This window comes from Equus quagga, chromosome 7 (genome assembly GCF_021613505.1).
Source record: "Equus quagga isolate Etosha38 chromosome 7, UCLA_HA_Equagga_1.0, whole genome shotgun sequence".
NCBI lineage: Eukaryota > Metazoa > Chordata > Mammalia > Perissodactyla > Equidae > Equus > Equus quagga.
In genome coordinates, this window is record NC_060273.1 from 33637360 (window position 1) to 33661330 (window position 23971).

Here is a 23971-nt window from a genome sequence, read left to right on the forward strand (position 1 = left end):
ACAGTATAAATGCTACAAGCATATAAAAAGCATCATTTTAAAGTTTAAATTTGTTTTACCTTCACTTACTTTGTGAATTTTGAGTAATAAATTTTTAATGGCAAATGATGAGGGGAAAACCCCACGAAAGAGTAGCTAGCCAAAACAAACAGAATCGACAGAAAAGTATTGACAATTCTATCTTTGAAAATAAACGAAGACCAATCAAATGAGAACAGGCAAAGTCTATTGACTCAGAGCGCTGTCACTTGCGTTTTGGCAGACTCAAAGGCAGCCAGAGGAATGGGAAAGCTTTACAGAGGAAAAGGAGGCTTCTGGTATTGCCCTCACTGGAGGGTGTCGGCACAAGGAAGCTGGAGGCTGGCTAACTAGAAGTGGGGCTTCCTGGGTGACTGGTTAGAGGAGCATATTTGACTTTCTTCTAATTGGTCCTAAATTATAAGTGGGACAAAAGTTAGGGAAGCTGTCAGATATTGATCAAGTCTTGGTCACCTGGGGCCAACTGTTAGAGAAGTTATTGTTTAGCTTCCCAGATTGTGACTGGAGATAGCTATCTGGCTCCCTGGGCTGTTTGTTGTAGATGAAGGAGTTGGTTTCAGCGTAGGTTGCCAGGGGTGGTAGGTCAGAGTTCTGTTTTTATATATGCTCGGGCCATTGTCCTTTTGTATATTCAGTGTCTCATGTATAATTTCATGATTGCCTTATTCTATCATGAGCTGCTGATAGAATATTTATGCAGGGGTTCCCTGAGACCTGAGAATTATTTCAAGGGTTCCTCCAGAGTAAAAATACTGAGAAAGGCTGCCTCTGATTCCTCATCTGCTAACTGGGGATAAAGATACCTATTTCGGGGATTGTCCTGAGGACTGAAAGATCGGCCTTTTTAAAAAAATTAAGTGCTCGACGGGGAGCCTCTCGGGCAGTAGATCTTCTGGGATGAACCTAAGGCCAGGCCCAAGCTAGACTTCCAAGCCTGGGGCAGCCGTAATCCGTCCCTACAGATGGTGCAGGGCTGGGAAGGGAGCAGATCAGATCGGGTGGGAAGCTGCCAAGGCCTCTGCTGCCGTGGCAACAACGTGCAATACAGCGCCTTCCCTGACAGTCCGCCCGTCTACTGGGACTGCCACGAGACTCCTCTCCCAGCCAGTCCCCGGCGCCACGCCCGCCCGCCCACGCTAGCCAGCGCAGCCGCCCCGTGGCCGGAAACGCGTCAGCAGCCAACCGGAAGCACCCCGCCGCGGAGGCCCCCGGGAGTTGTAGTTCGGCCCCAGTCCAGGGGCGCCTACGCGGTGTTGGGAGGTCTCCGAGTGTGATCTGCGCACTTCCGGACCCCAGGCTGGACTCGCCGTGGCCTCCACCTCGGACCTGGTCGGTTCTGAGGTCACCCGCTGCCCCTCGGGTCGGTGGTTCCCTCCGCGCCCAGCTGTGGAGAGGGCACGTGTGGTGGAGTCCACGGCCGCAGAGCCAGGCGGGCGCTCGGCGCCAGGGTCCGGGTGGGCGGCTCCGTCTGACGTCTGCTGCGGAGGGTCGGGGTTCCTGTCTGGTTTCGGGGTGGGCGGGGGGTGCGGGCAAGCGGGGTTTCACTGCTCCTCTGTCCTCCTGCAGCTCAGCCTCTTCGGAGCCCACCATCCACAGGGGGCTAGTGCAGGGGACCCAGTGACAGCCTTGGCCCCAGTGAGCTGGGGGCTAGCTCACCCCCGAATGGTCACCCCTCTCTCCCAATAGTCGATTTGCTCCCATCGCTTGACCTGGAGCTTCTCTGCGCATCCAGGTCCCTGAACTTCACTCAGGCGTCTGAGCCTCCTGTGGGCGAGGAAGGACTGCTGAGGAAAAGCCCCCCTTCTCTCCGACCCTCCTTCACTCCTGCGGACCCCACATCACGGCCAACGGTAGGCTCTGAGCTGTGGGGGCCCCCGAGGAAGGATGTGCAATGATGGTTATGTCAGGGATCCACAGTGTTTGTCTTCATCCGACAAACCTTTCTTGAGTGTCTGGGTCAGGCCCTGGGGAAGCACCGGGTTCCATCCTTGGCTGGAGTCCTATGGAGATGTCGGTCATGTGAACAGATAAGGGTCCCCTGATAGTTGTCCCTAGTGGATGAATGGACCCCCAGGGCGGGAGGTCAGTTCTACTGGGGGAGGCGTGACTCAAGGTGAGACTTAAGAAAAATAAGGTCTTGCGCAGGTGCAAGGGGGCAAAAGGGTATTCCGGGAGGAGAGAACAACATATGGAAAGGTCAGAGGCATAGGACGCGTGGGTACTGCTGGATTTGGCGCCTGGGAGGAGCCTCCTGGAGGTGAGGCTGGAGGTGGTTCAGGGAGCAGATCAAGCCAGGTTAGGGGGTGTGGACTGGGTCCTGTCAGTGCCTGAAGCGTTTTAAGCAAGACAGTGGCATGTTTGGTTATGTTTGTCTTTTGTCCTTAATAGTTTATCAGCAGTGAGGAGAGTTGGTGGGGGCTGAACTGAGATAATGAGAGAAGTGAGAAGGGGCTGTATCTCGGGTTTGTGGAGACGTGGCAGCGCCCTGCCTGGGTGAGTGAAGGTGGGAAGTGGTGCAGAGATGGAGGAGGATCTGCCTTTCTTGGAGGCTTTTTCATCTAAATGGGACAGACCTGAGCTGGGGCGGGGGCAGTGAAATCGGTAGTATAATTTTAAATCTTGGTAAAGCCGAATGTATCCATTTTTTTCCATTATGACTTGAACTTGGGTCTTAATAAAGGAGGTTTTCCCTGCTACAATCCATAACTCTTTCTTAAGATTGTTAATTAGGAATATTAGGAAATATCTCAGATGCATAGCAAAGTAAAAAAACTTTTGTACTCATCCTCCAGATTGAGCAAATGTTGCTCCCTCCGTATTCCATTTTCCTTCCTCTCGCTCAGGGGTAACAGCTCCGGGAATTGCTGTGTATCCTCCCATGTTTTTTACTTACTAGATGTGAATGTAGCCATAAACAGTACCTAAGATTATTTTGTGTGTTCGTTACCTTTGCCTACATTCCTTTTGGATTGTCTTTTTCTTATTTATTTTTAGTATTTTTCTTTCATATATTCTGGATACAAATCCATTTTGGCTTATGCACATTGCGAAAATCTTGAATGGAATTTGGTTGGGGCTGGTGTTTCTTTAATGGATATGTTTTTGAGTATGGATCCATTTCATTTAATGTTTAGTGGTTTATTCGGTTTTTTGTTGCTTTGTCAGTTTCAGTAACGTATTCTTCTAGAAAGTTGTCCAATTTAATTCAAACTTATGGCATTAAATTATAGTAGTCTCATTAAAACTCTACTATATCTGGAATTGTCTCCTTGTTCATGCCTAAAAATTGTTTATTTTTGCTTTCTTGTTTTCTTGATCAATCATGCCTGAGGTTAGTCTATTTTATTAGTTTTAAATACAGATCAGTTGTTTCATTGGTTTTAATAAATCCTTTCCAGGAACTGATTTTAGTTTTCTCTTTTTAATTTTTCTTGGGGCACAATTTCAGACTTAAAGAAAAGTTGCAATGGTAGATAGAATAGTACAAAGAATTCCTAAATACCTTCCATTTAAATTCCCCAAATATTAACATTTTACCACAATTGAAAAGGGAGTCTGAGGGGTTTCAGGGCCAGTGAAGGAAAAAGGTGTAACCATGAGATGGCAGGAGCACATGGAAGCTTTATTTATGAATGTGCATTGGGGGAGAGGGGTCCCTCGCAGCATGATACCATCCCAAGGCTGGGACCCAGGGACCACTTCCCAGAAGGGAGGAGGACCAGGAAATCCTGGGTATCTGGATCAGCGCTTGGGGTCTTTATAGCCGTGTGCTTTATTTTATCTGTGGCTCCCAGATGTTGGGTCCGGTTTCACGGGCTAGGCAAAGCAGGCAAGTTCTAAATGACTAAAACTCTCCTTATGTTTGGGCTCTGTTTAAGACAATTGCGTGTGTTGACATTTGAATTTGGTGTTGCTGGTCTTTTGAACTAAGGGTCTCAGCCCGCTGTGAAGAAAGAAATAACCTAGGGGCCACTCTATAGAGGCCATCTTTGGCTCATTTATATAACAATTTGCTTTATCTTTCTTTTCCTCGCTCCTCCATACATATGTGCGTGTACAAATACTTCAGTGTGCATTTCCCCCAAAATGAGGACATTCTGTCGCACAACCCCCATATAATGATCAAACTCAGGAAATTAGCATTGGTACAATACCATTGTCTAACCCACAGATCTTACTCAGATTTTGCTAGTCATCTGAATAATACCCTTTCTAGCTAAAGGAAATCTCAGCTCACACACTGCTTTTTTTTATGTCTCTTTAGTCCCCTTTACTCTGTGACAATCTCCAATCTTTCATTGTCTCTTGACATTTTTGAAGACTATAGGCCAGTTATTTTGTAGAATGGTCCTCAGTTTAGGTTTATGTAGTGTTTCCTCGTGATTAGATTGAAGTCATACGTTTGTGGCAGGATTTTTTTTTCACCTGCTTGATTATTTCTTTGATTTCTTCTTTTTAAATCTCTGCTCACACTTCTTTCTTTTCTTTTATGTCTTTGGGTTTACTCTTTTTTTCTGTGTTAGCCTCCTGTGTTGAAGGTCATTAATTTTCAGTTTTCAGTTAATGCATATTTTAGGACTTCAGTTTTCCTTTGTAAATATCCACCAATTTTGATATGTAATGTATTTCATAGTCATTATAAATACTTTTGCATTCTTTTTATTATTTTCTAGTTTTACTGCTTTTTGGTTTAGAGAGTGACATCAATACAATAGCAATTTTTAAAAATATTTTTTGAGGTTTATTTTTTAGCTTGTCAATTTTTACAGCCATCACAGATTTGCTTAAAAGGAATGTGTATTCTCTGATTATCAAGTACATTCCTCTGTCTGATCCCAATAGATCAAGCTTTTAAATTGTTATTCAATTGTTGTATATCCTTACTGTTTTTTTTGGTAGCTTAGATCTTCGTTTCTGAAAGCGTATACTAAAATCTTTTTACTGTAATAGAGGATTTATCAGTTTCAAATCGTGTCATCAATGTTTGTTTTATGAGCGTCTGAGATGCATATGCCTCACGTACATTTGTTGGTGCGCACAGACCTGAGATTGGGTTGGCTTCTGGTCCTTGCTTTGTCTCTTTGCAATGGGTTTCTTGCTTTTTGCATGTCTGTTTTTTTTAATGAATGCTGGACATCGTCTGTAGGAGAGCAGAGACTCCGGCTCTTAATGTGTGTGGAGCTGGGAGGCCAGGAGGTTGGTTGCGATGCGACTGGACTGGTCGGGAGTTGCGCCTGGCTGGCATTTGTTGTCTCTATGGTTACCATGAGGCCACCGGCTTTGCAGTTCTCTGCCTGGCTCTGTGCTTAGAGTGGCTGCTTCCTGTTGGAGCGCCTGGCAGCCTCCCTTCTTCGGCTCTCTCCTCCTGTTCGCTCCTCAGTGCTGGCCAGCCCGGTGGCGGAGGGGCACGGCTGCTCTTTCTTTCTTGGTCTCAGGAGAGCCCTGGGTCCCTCAGTTGGGCCGGGGGCCTTGTCCGGGATGCTGCCCAGCCCAGTGGTAGGAGGCTGTCCAAGTCAGCCGAGGCCACGTGCCACTCCATAGGAGAGGGTTTCCCCTTTTCCCTGCCAGATGCCCTAGGGCTTGCCTGTGCTCGGGGAGCCACGGGGTTTGCTGTCCTTCCCCCAGTAGCACAAGGCTTTTGTTCTCAGGAGAGAAATTTCTGGACGGATGGGGCTTTACATGTTTCCCACAATGGCAGCCAGTCTCCTCTTTCCAAACTTCGTACCCAGGGGGGTCTCTGTGGTCTCCCCCTCAGCCCTAGTCATTCCTGAGAGCGCTTGGTGGGGATCTGGGTTAGTTCTCTATCTCTGGGTGACAAGTAACCACACATTTAGTGATTTAAAGCATCACTGATTATTAGCTCACAGTTGCACAGGCTGACATCCAGGTGGGCGTGGCTGGGCTCTGCTCAGGCCTCTGGAGGCCGGAATCAAGGCGGTGGCCAGGCTGACCTCTGCCGCAAGGATCTGTGGGGCAGTCTGCTCCAGGCTCCTGCCAGGGTCAGGAGAAGTTAGTTTCTGACCGGTTGAGGCCTGAGGTCCCTGATTCCTTGCTGGCTGTCAGCTGAGGTCCTCTCCCAGCAACTGGCATGTCCGTTTTCCAAGCCAGAAATGGGGCACGGCTCCTTCTTGGGTTTCCACTCTTTCCGACGTCCCCTTCTGCGCCCGGTCGGCTTCTGACTCAGAGTCAGGGGTCCTGCTGATGTTTTCACGTGCGTCTCACCATGTCGTCTGTTTGTTTGCAGGTTTTCTTAGTGTCTTTGCCAAGGCTTAGAATCAGCCTGGAACTAAGGCGGCTCAGTCCTGTCCACGTAGTCCGGCTCGTTCCTACCCTTGAGTCTGGGAGCCTCCAGCTGCTGGTAAGTTCTCAGCAGGAGAGCAGAGCTTTGCCTGCTGAACTGGCCCCGATCCTCAAGCTCCAGGCATCCCAGAAATGGTCCTTGTAAAGACGGCGACCCGGGGAGCATCAATCTACTCTGGAAAGAGGGGTCCGTCTCTGAGACCTCCCCATAGCGTAGGGCTGACGTTGGAGGCTCACAATATGGGCGGCCCCCAGAAAAATGTCCCTAACACACCCAGCCCCGCTTGCTGACAGAGGGAATTTGGGTGATGTCATTTTTGGGGGGGCAGGTCGTCTAGGATTTGGTTTAGGGGAAGGTGTGCTGGGAGGAGATGGGGGGAGAAGCATGAAGGGATCCCCGTGACTCTCAGAGGATGACCCCCGACCACCGATTTCTCTATGTTCATACTCCTTTGCTCTCATCTCTCCTGTCTGGCTGGCTAGATCATCCCATCCCAGTGTCGCCCCCATATCCGACTTCTGGGGATGTGTCACCCCCTTCTAGTTTTGTCAAGGCATGGAAGTCGCTTTCTTAACCTAAGAGAATTTCATTTTTCCTTCTCATGTTAAAGATGAAGGAAAATGGGCATGAGAGATGCTCAGAGTCACCCAGCTTTGTGGAGGCTGAGCGGGCTGCAGCCCCAGGCGCCTGTCCCCAGGGGGCTCCCTCCTGTGTGCACCCTTCCCTCCTCCTCGCTTCAGACCTTCTCACGGACTTCCAGGGGCAGGACTCTGATGGGTGGAGAGAAAACCCAGTGAGATGATATATGCATATTTCTATGAACTATGTAAAGATTGAACGAGTACATGTTTATTGCTTAAGAACTTAGAAAATGCTACTATGTAGAAACAGACAAACAAACCCTACCGTGCAAGGGTAACGATTGTTAACACTTCATGGTTTCCTAAGGAATTTTTCCTGTGCAAACAGGAGCTGGGTGAAGGGTCTCTGACCGCTGTTTTTGATCCACCCTCTTGCCTCCTCCTCCCCATGTTAGTCTCCTGGGGCCGCCAAAGCACCACAGACAGCAACAGAAACATCCTCTCTCTCAGTTCTGGAAGCCAGAAGCCTCAGATCAAGGTGTCGGCAGGGCTGGGTCCCTCTGAGGGCGGTGAGGGATTCTGGTCCAGTCCTCTCCACTAACTCCTGGAGCTTTGCTCGCCATCTTTGGGGTCCCTTAGTTTCTGCTGCATCACCCCCACCTCTGCCTTCCTCTTCACCTGACGTTCTCCCTGTGTGTGTGTCTCTGTGTCCAAATTTCCCCTTTTTATAAGGACGCCAATCCAATCATACTGGATTAGGGCCCACCCTAATGACCTCATTTTAACTTGATCCGCTGCAAAGTCCCTGTTTCTAAGTCAGGTCACATTCTGAGGTCCTGGGGGCTATGACCCCAATAGATCTCTTTGGGGAACACAATTCAACCCATAGCACTTCCCCTCCAGGAGGGGGTCTCGGGGAAGCCCCACGGCTGCCCAGTCCTTCAGGCTGTCGTAAAGAGTGGTCTCTCTCACGTGGCCTCAGTCTAAGGGACCTTTGACTCTCACGGCCAGTTTCAAGCTTCTGCCTCCTGCCAGGGGAACCCTAGGCTGGGACCTCCCCACATGAAGGGCCTGTGGTCTGTTCTGTCTCTGCTCCTCCTTAACTTCTCCTTCAACCCACTGGATTTCTTCTTTCTCCTCCAGGGTCAGGCTCTATATGAGGAGGGGGAGACAGAGGGAAAGTAACACCAATTTTTCCTTTCTTGGTGCTATCTGTCGCTCTCACCTGCCTAATCCTGGCTGCCCTCCATTATGCAGGAGGCCGCAGGATGGCTCTACGTGGGGCGAACAGCCTAGGACGCCAGCAGGGGCTCTGTAGCAGACGTCTGTGCTGACCCCCAGCTCCTGGCCCAGTGGTCCTGCCTCTCAGGGCCAGCTGTCCTCGCCCTGCAGGCAGCCTGCTTGCACAGCATCCTTGCAGTAAAGGTCAAGTCCGCTGAGTTCACAGCCATCCTCTTGGCACCTGGGAACTCCTGCATCCTTGTTCCAGCAAATGCAGGCTCTGCAGGTGGTTCCCGCTTGTAACCCCCGCCCCCCCCCCCCAACCTGGCCACCATGGGTGGCCTTAGCCAGCCTCTAACTAGCCAATTCTTCAGCTGGCTCCTGTTTGTGGGTTCCGGCACGCCCTAAACTTTCCCAGGAGCTCTCTCGTGCTCCCTTCTGGTGAACTACCATGTGCCTAAGAGTTTCTGCAGCTGGGCACATGTCCACCCTGGGGCGCGAGGTGAGTTCTCCCCTTTTGTCAGGCTCCCTCCAGTCTCCATGAACAGTCCTTGTGCAGCCCTCTCTTCCGGCTTGGGAGGCAGCAGTCCCCAGTGGGGAGGGGAGGAAAATCCCATAGAATGCTCCCGCAATAGACAGCTCTCCCTCAGCTCTTTCCCTCTCCCAGAGAAAGGAGTCTGTTAGGATGTGTCGAGCCGCTCCTCCTTAGAATCTGGGGCATTTGGGATTTAGCTAAAACTCTAAGGCACCTGGGAAAATCCCAGCCATCCTCCTGTTACCTATCTGTGAATCATATGCTTATGTACCCTGTGTTTTCCACTTACTGGTGTTGCTGGAAGATCTTTCCACGTCAGATATTTCTTCTGTAATATTTTAAGTTGATTCATAGCTTGACATGCTTTAATTGTATCATAATTGATTAACCAATCTCTTATTTTTAAGCACTTCCGTAGCCTCCACTTTTTTTAAAACCTCCCTCAGAATTCTTTACTGAGTTTTCGGTAATTCTAGAGTTTTAGTGTCTCTGCAGACTTCTTGGATCAAACTCCAGTGTGTCTCTGTCCTGAGTAGGAACGTACCTAAGACCGACCTCGTGTCTATTCAGGAGAGAGATAGGTGTGGGGTCCCGTTGATGCTTCCGGCCACAGTAAATTTGCTCCTGAACCTTCGTGTTCCTGTTCCCTGGGAAAATGAGGAAAGGAGGAGGAGGGCTCAGGAGAAGTCACCAGATCTTGTCCCATGTTTGGTAAGTGGCAGAGCCAGACCAAGACCGCTTCCTGGGCAGAGAGCAGCGCAGTTTAGCTGTGTGATAATAAAAGTTATCACTGACAAACTGCGACTTGCAGAGGAGAAATAAACAAAGCTTACTTAGCAAGATCCCTGGGGAGAAGTGAGCGCCCCAGGTTCATAGCCCCCAGTGGCCTTAGCTGAGCTCCATTTAATGGAGTGCCCTCAAGAACCCATTTTTCTATCCTCCTCCACACCAGGGGCAGGACTGGTGATAGACGCTTTGGGTTAGAACATTAGTAGGCTACAGATATTTTAAAAATAACTTTTAAGGAATTTCATATGTAAATGTCATGGAAAAGCTTAGAAAACGTATCTAAGTACAAAGAAAAAAATTTAAAAATGGTCATCATCCAACTACCCAAAGCTAATCACTACTAGCGTTTGTCTTACATCATTTCAGAGATTATTCTGTATGAGTGTGTGAGTGAGAGTGTGTGCATGTGTGTGTGTTGGAGCAAATGGTTTTCAACCACCTTTTTCAATTATCAGGATGCTACCAATAAATAGTTTTCTATGATTTTTTTTTTTTTTTTGGAGGAAATTGGCCCTGAGCTAACATCTACCACCAATGGTCCTCTTTTTGCTGAGGAAGGCTGGCCCTGAGCTCACATCCGTGCCCATCTTCCTCTACTTTTGTATGTGGGACACCTACCACAGCATGGCTTGCCAAGTGGTGCCATGTCCTCACCCGGGATCCCAACTGGCGAACCCCGGGCCGCTGAAGTGGAACGTGTGCGCTTAACCGCTGCACCACCGGGCCGGCCCCTCTATGATTTTGTTTTTGATAGCTACATAATGTTTATTTCCCTTTGTATGCAGTAGACTTATTCAACTAGTCCTCTGTAGTTGGATATTTAGTTATTTCTGTTTTTTTCAGAGTTTCACCAAATTGAATAAATACATTGGCAGCTAAATCTTTGAACTCATGACTGTTTCTTTACAATAAATTTCTATTAATTTATTAATAGAACCAGTAATGGTGAGGGGAGGGTAGTAAATTGCATATTGATCACTGAGACGCAGATACATATATTCATTAAGTAGGAAAAAAAAATCCAGTTCAAGCCTCATAAGATTGTGTCCCCATCACATTTCGAGGTGAGGGCTTCGCTTTGACAAAGGGGTCCTGGGGGGAGCCTCTCCGTCTGCACCTGGGGGGTTCCAGCAGTTGGCTCTGAGGCTGAAGGCAAGCTTGGCCTCTCACGTCCTCTCCTCCCCCACCCCAATCTCTGCCCCCACAGGTGTTTCCTCTTCCCAGACCAGCCGGCAAGGATCATGGGCCAGGTGAGTGTGGGATTCCTTTATACTGGGCTTTGTTTTACCAAAGATTTCAGGATGCTTACAAGAATGCATCCAATACAACCAGATGCAGGCGGAAATCAGGATCAGTGAAGATGGAAAGAGGATGGAAGAGCAAGGCCACGGGAGAGGCGGGGTGGACGTGTTCCAGAGGCTGCTGGAGTTACTAGCTGCCCCCATATATTTATGTTTGACATTTCTGGTACTCTCAGAAGATGGATTCCGTCCAATATATGACTTGTGTCGTCTGTTTGGGACAAGTGTGTCAACTTCTCAAGGGAAATAAAAGCTTTTTCAGGTATTCAGAAAGTTATGTGCTGGGTCTTCATACGTGCGATGTCGCAGGCGGGTTCCTTAATAGTAGCAACATGGAAATAAGCACGACAGCAAATCTCATGTGACCTTTTCCTCAGTGTAAACAGATGATCTTATGCCAATGCAGGAATCTGTGATTACAGTTGCTTAGGGAATCAGAATACTCAGGTCTGCATAATCAGCCTTGTTATGGCTCAAAGCGACCTAGATAAACACGGCATTATCTAGCGGGATGGATGCAAAGCGTGTTCTTCAAGTTTAGTTTTCATAATAATTTTGGACACAGATGGAGAGCGAACAGCTCCAAGTTTTGGTCTTTGACAGGGCCGGGGAGGGAAGATGGGCTGAGCTCTCCTGGCCTTTTCTCCTCGAGTCTGGGGAGGCGGCCTCCCTCTCTTTTCGGGACTTAGACCTCGCCCATGTGCACTTGGCCTCCTTTGGGTCCTTGCTCGCTCACTCATCGTTGCTTTTCTTCAGACATCAGTAGCATCCTCGTTTGCCATCAGCCTGTCTGCGTTCTCGCATTTCTCTGCTCCTAAAGGCTTTTCTCTTTACCCTGGACTCTCGGGATGCATGAATGTCAAGTGCACTGGTCAGAACCCTTGACGTTATAAGAGCCGGAAACCCAGCTAGGACTGGCTTAGGACAGACAGAATCGAGGCCAGCACCCCGAACTGTGGGAAGAGCAGGTGTGCAGCTGGACCCAGCTATCCCCAGGAGTCTTTCTTGTCCCTTGTCTCTGTTTCTGTGACTTCCTTCTCTCATACTGACTTCATCCATGTGGCCAGAAATGGAATGGCCACCGGCTCCCATGCCTCACATTTTCGAGTTTGCCGTGGAAAGGGACCAAGCCTCCTTTCATGGAGGCGGTCTGCAGGATCTTTGGGGAAGGTTTGCAGTGGTCCAGCTTAGCTCAGGTTTAGGCTGAGGGGCTGGGTCTGTGCTGGGGAGCTCCTGGGAGCACCGCGTGCTTGGGGCGGGGGGTGGGGACATTAGTCCCAGAGGAAGATGAGGCCTTGTGGGCAGACGTTACAGCTGTCCACTCCAGGAAGAAAAGCGTCCACAGGGTCTTCGTTTCTAGCTCAGGACCCTGTCTTGACCGATGTGTCTGTGCTTAGGAAAGTTAGGACTCTCTCGGTGGTTAATACCAGAAACATCTGGGACAGGACCGGTAGGAGGGGTTGAACACAAATTGGCGACTCCACAGCGTTCTCAGAGGAGAGAGCCAACTGTGACGCGAGGCTGTCAGACGCGCCCGTGATGCGAAGCCGGCCAGATGTGGTGTCTTTTGGGGGAAGCTGTTATTTTGTAGGAAACCTACTCTCAGTGGGTACCTCTCCTTGTCAGGGCTGCCTGCCATAAAGATAATGACAATAAAAGTTGTAAAACTCCATCTGTCCAACACTTATGTGCCGGTCTCTGTTCTTGATATGTTATTTCGTGAATAAACCTGTGAGACAGATGTTATCGTTAACCATTCCTCCATTTTACAGATGAACAAATGGAGGCTGGGGGTATTAAGCAGGTTGGCTGAGTTCTCATGTCTATTAGGGGATGGAGCTGGGACCTGAATTCAGACAGACAGACACAGAACTGGGCCCCTAGGGACTGAACTGAACTGTGGTTTGTCTGCCGGTTCCATATCCCCAGCCTGGGAGTCCAGTGGTGAGGATGTGATCCAGACCTGCCTTGGCCACCCGCTAGCCACAGGTGGGGACCGAGCCCCCGAAGTGCGGTTAGCGTAACTGTGGGCCTGAATTTTTAATTTACATTTAAAATTTAAAACTGAATCAAAGTCAAATATTTTCCCATTAAACACAACTTTTTTGTTTTGATAGGACTATATTTCACTAAAGGGAAATTGAAAATATAGTTTCTGAATTGAGATGTACTGTAAGTGGAGAATACACCCTAGGTTTTGAAGACATGGTATGAAAAAAGAATCAAAAATATATCGGTGATTTTAAAATACTGATTATATGTTGACATAATATTTTGGATATATTAGGTTAAATAAGAGGTATTATTAAAATTAACTAATTTCTTTTTTTACTTTAAAAAATGTGACTACTAGAAAATTCTGTTTTTTTATGCCACTTTATTGAGGTATGATTGGCATGCAAAAATCTGTTCATATTTAGTGTATCCAGCTTGATGACTTTAGAGATAAGCGTACACCCATGAAATCATTGCACAATCAAGGCCATAAACTTACCCGTCACCTCCAAGTTTCTTCCTGCCCCGCCTTTTTCAATACTTTTTATTTCTTTTGTGGTAAGAGCGTGTAACAGAAGATCTACCCTCTGAGCAAACTTTTAAGTATGTAATACACTAGTGTTAACTGTAGGCAGTTGATCTCCAGAACTTACCCATCGTCCATAACCGAGACTGACCCCTCTGCCCAACACCTCCCGTTTGCCCGCTCCTCCCGCTCCTGGTAACCACCATGCTACTCGCTAGTTGTGTGACTTTGACTATTGTAGGTTCCCTGTAGAGGTGGGATCCTGCAGTATTTGTCTTTCTGCGTCTGGCTTACTCCATTTAGTATAATGTCCTCCAGATCTCTTTATATTGTCACAGATGATGGGATTGCCTCCTTTCTCATGGCTGCATAATATTCTATTGAGAGTATGGACCGCATTTTCTTTATCCATGCATCCGTTGGTGGACACTTGGGTTGTTTCCGTATCTTGGCTGTTGTGAATAATGCTGCTACGACCATGGAAATGCAGGTGTCTCTTGGAGATCTTGCACTCAGTAAGATCATGTCATCTACAGAGACACGTTTACTTCTTCCTTTCTGGTTTGGATGTCTTTTATTTGGTTCTTGCCTAATTCCTCTGGCTGGACTTCCGGTACTGTATTGAATAGGAGAGGCAAGAGTGGGCACCCTTGCCTTGTTCCTGATCATAGAGGGAAAGCTTTCAGCTTTTCACCATTGAGTATGATGTCAGCTGTGGGCTTTTCATAAATGGCCTTTATTGTGTTGAGGTAAGTTCCTTCTGTGCCTAATTTGTTGGGAAGTTTTTTCACGAAAGGGTGCTGAATTTCGCCAAATGCTTTTTGTGCGTCTATTGAGATGATCATGTGATTTTTATCCTTCATTCTGTTAATGTGGTGTATCACATTGATTAATTTCCAAATGTTGAACCATCCCTGCGTCCCAGGGACAAATCCTAGTTCGTCGTGGTGTTTGATTCTTTGAATGTGCTGTTGAGTTTGATATGCTTCTATTTGGTTGAGGATTTTTACACCAGTGTTTATTGGGGAGATTGGCCAGCAGTTTTCTTTTCTTGTAGTGTCTTTGTTTTTGGTATCAAGGTGATGCTGGCCTCACAGAATGAGTCTGGAAGTGTTCCCTCTTTTACTTTTTGGAAGAGTTTAAGAAGGATTGGTATTAATTCTCCTTTAAATGTTCAGTAGAATTCACCCGTGAAGGTCCTGGGCTTTTCTTTGTTGGGAGTCTTTTGGTTACTACTTCATTCTCTGTTTGTTACTGGCCTGTTCAGGCTTTCTATTTCTTCTTGATTCAGTATTGGTCGGTTATGTGTTTTTAGAAATGTACCCATTTCTTCTAGCCGGTCCAATTTGTTGGTGTGTAGTTGTTCATAATAGTCCCTTATGATCCTTTTTATTTCTGGGGCATCAGTTGTAATGTTTCCTCTCTGATTTCTGATTTTATTTATTCCAGTCTTCTCTCCCTCCGTCTTTTTTAGTCTAGCTAGGATTTTGTCAATTTTGTTTATCTTTTCAAAAAACCAACTCTTAATTTTATTGAATCTTTTCTATTATTTTTCTATTCTCTATTTCTTTCGGCTGTAATCTTTATTATTTCCTTTCTAATTTGGAGCCTAGTTTGTTCTTTTTCTCAAGGTGCAACGTTAGGTTGTTTGTTTGAGATCTTCTTTTTTCATGTAGGTGTTTATTGTTATAAACTTCCCTCTTAGCACTGCTTTTGCTACATCTCAGAAGTTTTGGTCTGTTGTGCTTTTGCATTTGTTTGTCTTGAAATATTTTCTAATTACGTTTTTGACTACTTTTTTTTTTTTTTGAGGAAGATCAGCCCTGAGCTAACATCTGCCACCAGTCCTCTTCTTTTTGCTGAGGAAGACTGGCCCTGCTAACATCTGTGCCTGTTTTCCTCTATTTTATATGTGGGATGCCTGCCACAGCATGGCTTGATAAGTGGTGCGTATGTCCCTGCCTGGGCCCAGAACTGGCGAATGCTGGGCTGCTGAAGTGTGCAAACTTAACCACTACGCCACAGGACCGGCCCCTGATTTCTTCTCTGATCCAGTGGTGTTTAAGAGTGAGTTGTTTGGGGCCAGCCTGGTGGTGTAGTGGTTGAGTTTGGCACATTCTGCTTTGGTGGCCTGGGTTTGCAGGTTCAGATCCTGGGTGTGGACCTACACCACTCATCAAGCCATGCTGTGGCGGCACCCCACATACAAAATAGAGCAAAGATGGGCACAGATGTTAGCTCAGGGCCAATCTTCCTCAAGCAAAAAGAGGAAGGTTGGCAACAGATGTTGGCTCAGGGCCAATCTCCCTCACCAAAAAAATAGATAAATGAATAAAAAGAGTGTGTTGTTTAATGTCCACGTACTTTTGAATTTTCCTATTTTCTTTCTATCATTCATTTCTAGTTTTGTTCCATTGTGATTAGAAAAGATACTTGGAATGATTTCAGTCTTCGTAAATTTGTTAAGACTTGTTTTGTGACCTAGCGTATGATCCATCCTGGAAAATGTTCTAGAATGAGTATTATGCTGCTGTTAGGTGGGATGTTCTGTATATATCTTTTAGGGCTATTTGGTCTGTAGTGGTGTTCACTTCTGCTGTTTCCTTATTGATTTTCTGTCTGGATGATCTATCCACTCTTGAAAGTGGGGTATTTAAGTCTCCTCCTATTATTGTATTGCTATCTATTTCTCTCTTCTGATCTGTCAATGTTTGCATTATACATTTAGGTGCTTTGATGGGTGCATATATATTTATAATCCCTATATGTTCCAGTTGAATGGATCCTTTAATAATTATATAATGACCTTCTTTATCTCTTGTGACAGTTTTTTTTTTTTTTGAGGAAGATTAGCCCTGAGCTAACATCTGCCACCAATCCTCCTCTTTTTTTGCTGAGGAAGACTGGCCCTGAGCTAATCCGTGCCCATCTTCCTCTCCTTTATATGTGGGGACGCCTGCCACAGCATGGCTTGACGAGTGGTGCCATGTCCTCACCTGGGATCCAAACCGGTGAACCCTGGGCTGCCAAAGTGGAACGTGTGAACTTAACCACTGCGCCACTGGGCTGGCCCCATCTCGTGACAGTTTTTGACTGTCTGCTTCTTCTAATGCAAGAATAGCCAGACCAGTTCTCTGTTGATTCCCATCTGCACGGGATATCTTTCTCCACCCCTTCAGTTTCACCCAGTATATGTCCCTGAGTCTAAAGTGAGTCTCTTACAGACAGCATGTAGATGCATCTTGGTTTGTTATCCGTTGGGCGACACTATTTGTTTTAATTTGGGGAATTTAGTTCATTTATACTTAAAGTAATTACCGACAGGTGAGGACTTACTATTGCCGTTTTGTTGATTGTTTTCTGTTTTGTCGTTCTCTTGTTCCTCTCTGTTTTCTTTATTGTGGTTTGAGGATTTTTTTGTAGTGATATACTTTGATTCTTTTCTCTTGATTTTTGTGTATCTCCTATAGATTGCTTTTCGTGGTTCCCAGGAGGCTCACACTGAATATTTTATAGTTAGAACAGCATTTTTTTTTTTTTAAGATTTTATTTTTTTCCTTTTTCTCCCCAAAGCCCCCCAGTACACAGTTGTATATTCTTCATTGTGGGTCCTTCTAGTTGTGGCATATGGGACGCTGCCTCAGCCGTGGTTTGATGAGCAGTACCATGTCTGTGCCCAGGATTCGAACCAACGAAACACTGGGCCGCCTGCGGCAGAGCGCGCGAACCTAACCACTCGGCCACGGGGCCAGCCCCTAGAACAGCATTTTAACCTGATAACAACTTAACTTGAATCACATACAGAAACTACACTTTACTTCGGCCCACACACGCTTTATTATTTATGGCAGGTTTTACTTCCTTTTACATTGTGTTTCATTAACAAATCTGTGAATATGGTTGTTCTTAGACTTTTGCCTTTTAATTTCTATACTTGTGTTAAAAATGATTTACACACCAACATTAGAGTATTACAATATTCTACATAAATTAAATTCTCTCTCTCACACACACACACCCCTTATACTCTATATTGTCGTTCCCAACTGTTTGCACTTCCCACCAGATTTTCCTGTGACTCTTAGCCTTTTCTCATGCTGTGCCTCTTGATAGGAATACCGTTCTGACATCAGAACACACTGTTCATCTTTCGTGACTCTGCTCAAACCAGACCTCCGGTGAAGCTTAACTAGACGTCAGCACGTTGAATTTGCCTGCTGTCTTCTTTGTGTCCGTTCTGACTTAAATTTACTTCTGTCACAGTCTTCAGGGTAATCTTACGATATAGAAATCTTTCATGTTCATCTCACTCCACCAGGCTGTGAACACCTTTAGAACAGGAGCAGTGTTGCATGCATTCAGCTTTTGACCCCAAGCACCAAGCAGAATGCCAGTAACATACTGGGTCTTCAGTAGATGCTTTCTCACTGAATGAATGAATGAATGAATGGAGATCCAAAACTGAGATCTTCTCTAATGATCTTTTTTTTCTCTCTCCCACAAAATGTGGCACAAAGTTAGGGGTATGCTAAGCTTCCCATATAACTTCACATGGGGGGAAGCTCACCTCTGAAGGTGCTAAGATCCATCTTTGCTGTAATACTCTGTGCCGAGCGCTCCAGATTAATCAGGAATGTGCTGTTCCAGGGGTCCTTGTCATTCAGAGACGTGGCCGTGGGCTTCACTCGTAAAGAATGGCAGCAGCTGGACCCCACGCAGAGGACCCTGTACCGGGATGTCATGCTGGAGAATTATAGCCACCTGGTCTCAGTGGGTGAGGAAGGCTTCCCGTGTCCCCGATTGTGTCTGAGCTCCTTTCCTTTCTCAGTCACGTAAAACATCTTAAGTGCTAAAAGTGTCTGGCCTGGGGTTCCAGTTGTCAATGAGTCCTGCTTTCCTCTCACCCGGATTGTTTGTGAATTTCCCTCCCAAATGAAGTATCTGTTCTTTGGCTGAGGTGTCATGGTCCTCGTGCAGCCTCAACCTTCTGCTTCCTTCGATGGCCCCCCGGCGGCTCAGCATAAATCCTGTAACTATTTCTCACGAACAGGGTGTCAAGTCAGCAAACCAGCTGTGATCTCCAGGTTGGAGCAGGGGCAAGAAGCATGGGTGGAGGACGAAGAGATCCTCGAATGGAGCTTTCCAGGTGAGAGAGAACCATCCTGCAGGGGGACGGTGGACATCAGTTTCCGGGAGGTCACAAAGCAGAACCTTGGATGTTTTCTTGTTTCAGGCAACTGTTCTTAAAAGCCTGGGATCTTTGCAAGCAGCTGTGGACATTTGGCCCAAGACCTTGAGATGCCCGCATGATTCCTGCCACCTGCACACATCACTGCATGATCACTCTCCTTTCCTGGATTATTAGAGAAAGACATATTCTATTCTTATTTAGCCTTTGGTTCTACCCTGCTCTCCCCATGTAAGACCTTGCTTGCTCAGTCTTTCTCTAGAATCTTCCGTCTTACACTTTTCCCCATGGTTATGAAATAGACTTTCTTATACTTTCAGGAATTCGTAGATTTGCCCTATTTTAAAATAACTGTGTCATTTTGGGGGATTCATTTTTCTTTTCATCCTTTTTTCTTTTCTCTTCTTTCTTTTACCCTGAAATGCCTCAAACACTGATTTGCTACCTTTTATATGACCTTAAACTTCTCTTCTTTCAAAACCATGTAATATGGTCCCATTTTGCCTAATAGGTTATAACTAAAGCTTTTCCCCCACTTCAGTGTAATCCCATGGGGAGAAGACCTTTAATTTGTTCGTCCTTATTTCTGTGGGATGCACATGGTGGACACTGACTAACTCCCTCTTCTTTCCAGGACAACGGTCCTTTATCAAGCGTTTGTTCAGGGCAGTCGTTATTAATCATGGGTGCACACCAGAATCACCTGAGAAACTTGGAAAACACCCCCAGGCTGGGTCCCAACCCAGAAAATCTGATGAGGAAAGATCAGGAGGCGTTGATTTTGTCTCTTAGGAATTCAGCACTGGGGCTTACACATCTGTAGACAAACAGGTTCCATGGTTTGATTGGCGTATGGGTACCAGGGAGAAACAGCACGTACCACATGTGGTTTCAAACATCAGTGAAGACAAAAGCAAATAGGGATCTAAGCAGAGGGTGGAGAACCCAACATTTAAGATTCTCAAAGTAGATTCCGTAGTGACGTGGAAACCAACACGCCCGAGGGACGTTAATACGGGTTTAGTGAGGGGCTGGTCTGCAGCCAAGGCCGTCAGACCGATGGGAAGGGCACACAGGACTTGGTTGTCAGCCAGATTTGGTATCAGGGAACCACGACTGAAGGAAACGGTCATCCCAGCAATCAGAATACAACAGGGAGTCTGCCAGAGCAAGGACGGCTAGCGTTGTGCCTAGGGTACTTATTCTTGTGTCCTTACACTGGACATCAGAAAGATCTTGTAGGTCCATGTGAGACTAAATCGCTGCAGAATGGACCTCCGGCCCTGAGATAAGTCCTTTAACAAGAAAGGACTTGATGCTTCGAGAAAATTCATCCGGGAGGCAGAAGGAAGGGGAACACAAGGTGGCAAGGACACGGACGTGCGGACGACGGAAGAGCCTATCTGTAACCTGGGATAAACGGAGGGAGCTCACATTCGGTTTTACTTCTTTCAGCCTGAGTCCTTCGCTCATGTTTCCGAAACATCCTTCTCTCTAGGTTCCCCTGGAAACTCTAGTCTTTCTTTAGTCTTTGCTCATAGTTTGCTCGAATATCCTTGTCTCCTGATGGGACCTCCTTATTATGTGCCCCCCTCATCGAGGGATGCTAGAGCTGGTGCTGGCCTGTGACAGCCGGTTGTGGCTGACCCTTCCCAGCTCTGCGCTCAGTGACGTCATCTTGGTGGCTTGAAATTGGCCCTGGTGGGGGGGGGGGGGTGGTGTTTTCACCATGGAAATTGGTGAATGCCACACATCAGGGTTTTCCTGCCCCTGGGGAGCTGGTTCTTCAGCACATCAGGGCCTTGAATCCACTGCTCTTCCAGTTTTTCTCTCTTACTCACTTTTCCTTGCGTGTGTTTCTGCTTTCTTCCCAGTTTACTGTGCCAGACTTGTTGATAGCAAAGCGAATTCCAGTCATCGTGAATGTTTTATCCCTGTTTCCAGCATCTCATTGTTTTTTTTTACAAAAGCCAAGGGAGTAGAAAGTGTTTGTAGTAGGATTAGGATTATGGTTACTTAATCTGGACAGTTAGGTTGGAAACCTCAAACTTAATCCTCCCTCCAAACATTTCTGAAATAATTTAGATCTGTGATCTGATCCTGAAAAGATTAACAAGTTTGTGTCCTTATTTTTTTTTCCTAGAAGAAGTTTTGCAAGTTGATACCCAAGAAGATAGACAACAGGAACACCAAGACAAGCTTTTGAGGCAAGTTGCATTCCTAGACAAGAACAAGTCAACCACAGAAGGGCACCATGAATGTCATCCGGTTGAAAAAGAAACGTGTCAGAACACAAACGGTGTTCCTTCAAGACAACAGGTCCACCAATGTGACTCATGTGGGACAAGTTTGAAATGTAACGTAGACGTTAGTCCTAGCGCGTACCTTGCAAGAAGGAGATTTGAGTGTGATGGACAGGGGACCTTATTTCTCTATTCTAAGCTGGAAACGCCACGTTCTGGAGGGCATGCCCGTGAATGTAGCCACTGTAGAAAAGCTTTTAGCCATGACCAAGCCCTTAACGCCCATCAGGGAACCGACAATGGTGAGAAACCCCACGAATGTACCGAGTGTGGAAAAGGCTTTTCCCACAAATCAGAACTCGTTACACATCAGAGGGTCCACAGAGGCGAGAAATCCAATGGATGCACCGAACAGGGGTCTGGCTTCAGGGAGGAAGTTTGCCTCAACGAACGGGGAAATCACACCAAAGAGAGACCCAGTGGAAACGGTGGTTGTGGTAACACGCTCTCTCAGAAGACAAGCCTGTCTGTCCCGGAGACGGTTCTTGCTGGAGAGAAGCCCTATAGGTGTACAGAGTGTGAGAAAACCTTCTCGCACAAGTCACGTCTCATCGAACATCATAGGTCTCACACGGGAGAGAAGCCCTACGGCTGCAAGGAATGCGGGAAATCTTTCTCCCGGAAGTCGTGCCTCATCATCCATTACCGCATCCACACAGGAGAGAAGCCCTACGCATGCAGCGAGTGCGGGAAGGCCTTTTTCCAGAAGTCACACCTCATTCTCCACCAGAGGACTCACACAGGGGAGAAACCCTATGAGTGCAGTGAGTGTGGGAAAGCCTTCTCCCAGAACTCATGCCTTATCATCCACAAGAGAACTCACATGGGAAAGAAGCCCTACGAGTGCTCTGACTGTGGGAAGACGTTCTCCCAGAAGGCTAACCTCATCAGACATCACCGAATTCACACCAGGGAGAAACTGTATGGGTGAGGTGGGAGGAGGTCTCTTTAAGAAGTCACGACACCTCTAGGAATGAAAACCTGTGGATATTCCGGATGTGGGAAACCCTTCAGCAAGAAGTCCAGTGCCACTGTGGGCAGACATTCACACCGAGGTGAAATTCTACCCATTTGGAGAATTAGGAAAAACTTGTTCTCTTAAAACTAATAATAGAAGGATATTAATGTTCTAGAGTGGTATATTTTTATAGGATATGCTTAATTACAATGTGTGTCTGTATCTATATTAACTGTGGATATTGAACTTTGAAGTATGTGAATAAATTAAATCATTAAGACAACAGATCTAATCCCCATCAGAACAATCCCAGGGGTATATAGGGGTTATGTTCCTACATAAAAATAATTTTTTAAATTTCTGTTTTACTTTGAGGAAGACTGGCCCTGAGCTAACATCCGTGCCCATCTTCCTCTATTTTATATGTGGAATGCTGCCACAGCATGGCTTGAGAAGCGGGGTGTATGTCCATGCCTGGGATCCGAACCAGTGAACCCCAGGCTGCCAAAGCAGAGTACGCAAACTTAACCGCTATGCCACCAGGCCGGCCCCAAGAATTTCATTTATTTTTGAACTGCATTGGTAATGGAACATAATTGTGAACTTGTAGACAGATAGAACAAAGTCTGTCAAGACTTTTCACACTAAATCATACCTTTTTGTTTTTGTAATATACTTTATAACTGGAACAACATGAATTTTTTATTAAACCAGAGTCCACACACTGTACCACATGCCAGTTCTCTTGTGTTTGCTGGTGTGTTACAGAGCCCCCTGGATCTGGAAACCAGCAATTTCATGACATCTTCTGATGCCTCTCAACTAGTGTATAAGTTACGTTTATATTAAGTGTGTAAGGTTGGGACTCCCTTTTCTGGCAATATAGTGGTGGGTTAGCTAAAGTGGAAACCATTCCACAGTAAACAACTAGAAATGACGGACGGTAACAGATAACGTTCTTTTAAATGCATAACTCAGCTTGCAAGAAGATAAGTGAAGTTTCCGGGTGCCAGGTAGGGAGAGGGAACTGAAAACCAGAAATACAGTGTGAGTTGATGCTGCTGCTGCCCCGTGGCTTTAATCTTGTTTACCCAGAAGCTTGGGTGTCATAGACTATAGAGGGTTGAGAGACAAGGCCTTGGGGCCACACAAGGCAGAAAGTTGGGGCTGAAACAAATTCAGAAATTTCAGAAGTCCATACATAAAGGGAAGGGGTGGACTAGAGAAAAATCTTACTTGCACAAGAGGTTATCTGTCTCTCCTTGGGCTCAAATGGGGAAAGAGTTTACCCTCCTGATTCATAAGCCCTGATCTGTACCTCGTACAAGAATTTTGAATTTGCCCATTCATATCCCAGTTGAAAAGCTGAACAGTTAATGTAGAGATTTGTCCTGATTTTGAAACAACTTCCAGAAGCGAACACAAAATCTTTTTGAAGGAAGACCCTCTCAACCCACTTTTCTCAGGATTCTGACATATAAGCCCCAGATGAGTTCACAATCCAGAATTACAGAATGTGAGGAAACAATGCACAATGAAAGTCAACAGACATTTTAACTTTTAAAATAAGAGCCTCAAGTATTTTAGGTAATAGAAAAGTTTGCAATTGTATAAGAAAAACTATCTTTAAAAATGATTAAAAACAAAAAATTAAAGCCATATGAAAGCAAGGCACAAGGATAACTAGTTTATTTGGAAAAGAACCACGTAGAGTTTCTAGAAATGAAAAACACTGTCATTGAAACTTAAAACAACATTAAAATACTCCAACATAAACAGTAGATTAAACTCCCCTGAAGAGAAAGGGAACAGAAGACAGAGCTAAGCCACTTCATAGAATTCAGTATATAGAGAGATGAAAAATGTGAAAAAGTGGGTGAGCGTCACAGAGGGGTTAAAATGAGATGAGCAAGCAGGAGTTCCTGGAAGGCAAAATTGACAAAATGGGAGAAAAGTAAATACTCCAAAGATATGATGGCTCAGATTTGACAAAAGACATGTTAGGCAGCACGATGTATGCCTAGCTAGATAAATGCAAACAGATTAACATCTAGATGTCTAGTGTCCGAGTTTAGCTAAGCTACTCGGTGGTGGTACAGCCTCGGCATCCGTTTTGTTTCGCGAAGGGGTCTGCAGCGTCCCTAAACTGATGCCAGCCCTTCATGCAAGCGCAGACCCTAGACAGCAGCTGCAGGGTCACCGACAGACCCACGTTCCTGCTGACCTCCCCAACT

At 46.2% G+C, this 23971-nt stretch overlaps 1 protein-coding gene across 24 annotated transcripts; it reads left to right on the plus strand.

Moving 5' to 3' along the window:
• Positions 1-1259: 1259 nt before the first annotated feature.
• LOC124242420 (zinc finger protein 300-like) lies at positions 1260-21908 on the plus strand. Of its 24 annotated transcripts, none has more exons than XM_046667436.1 (8): positions 1260-1399; positions 1772-1889; positions 2428-2532; positions 6284-9388; positions 10674-10716; positions 17936-18062; positions 18339-18434; positions 20620-21908. In XM_046667436.1, the coding sequence occupies exons 4-8, from the start codon at positions 9333-9335 to the stop codon at positions 21708-21710; spliced, it is 1413 nt and encodes a 470-aa protein (XP_046523392.1). In that variant the 5' UTR covers positions 1260-1399; positions 1772-1889; positions 2428-2532; positions 6284-9332; the 3' UTR covers positions 21711-21908. The 24 variants fall into 24 exon arrangements, 21 of the variants coding, with proteins under 21 accessions (XP_046523392.1, XP_046523399.1, XP_046523410.1 ...); XM_046667443.1 differs by having other exon boundaries at positions 1268-1368; XM_046667438.1 differs by having other exon boundaries at positions 1277-1526.
• The last annotated feature ends 2063 nt before the right edge of the window (positions 21909-23971 follow it).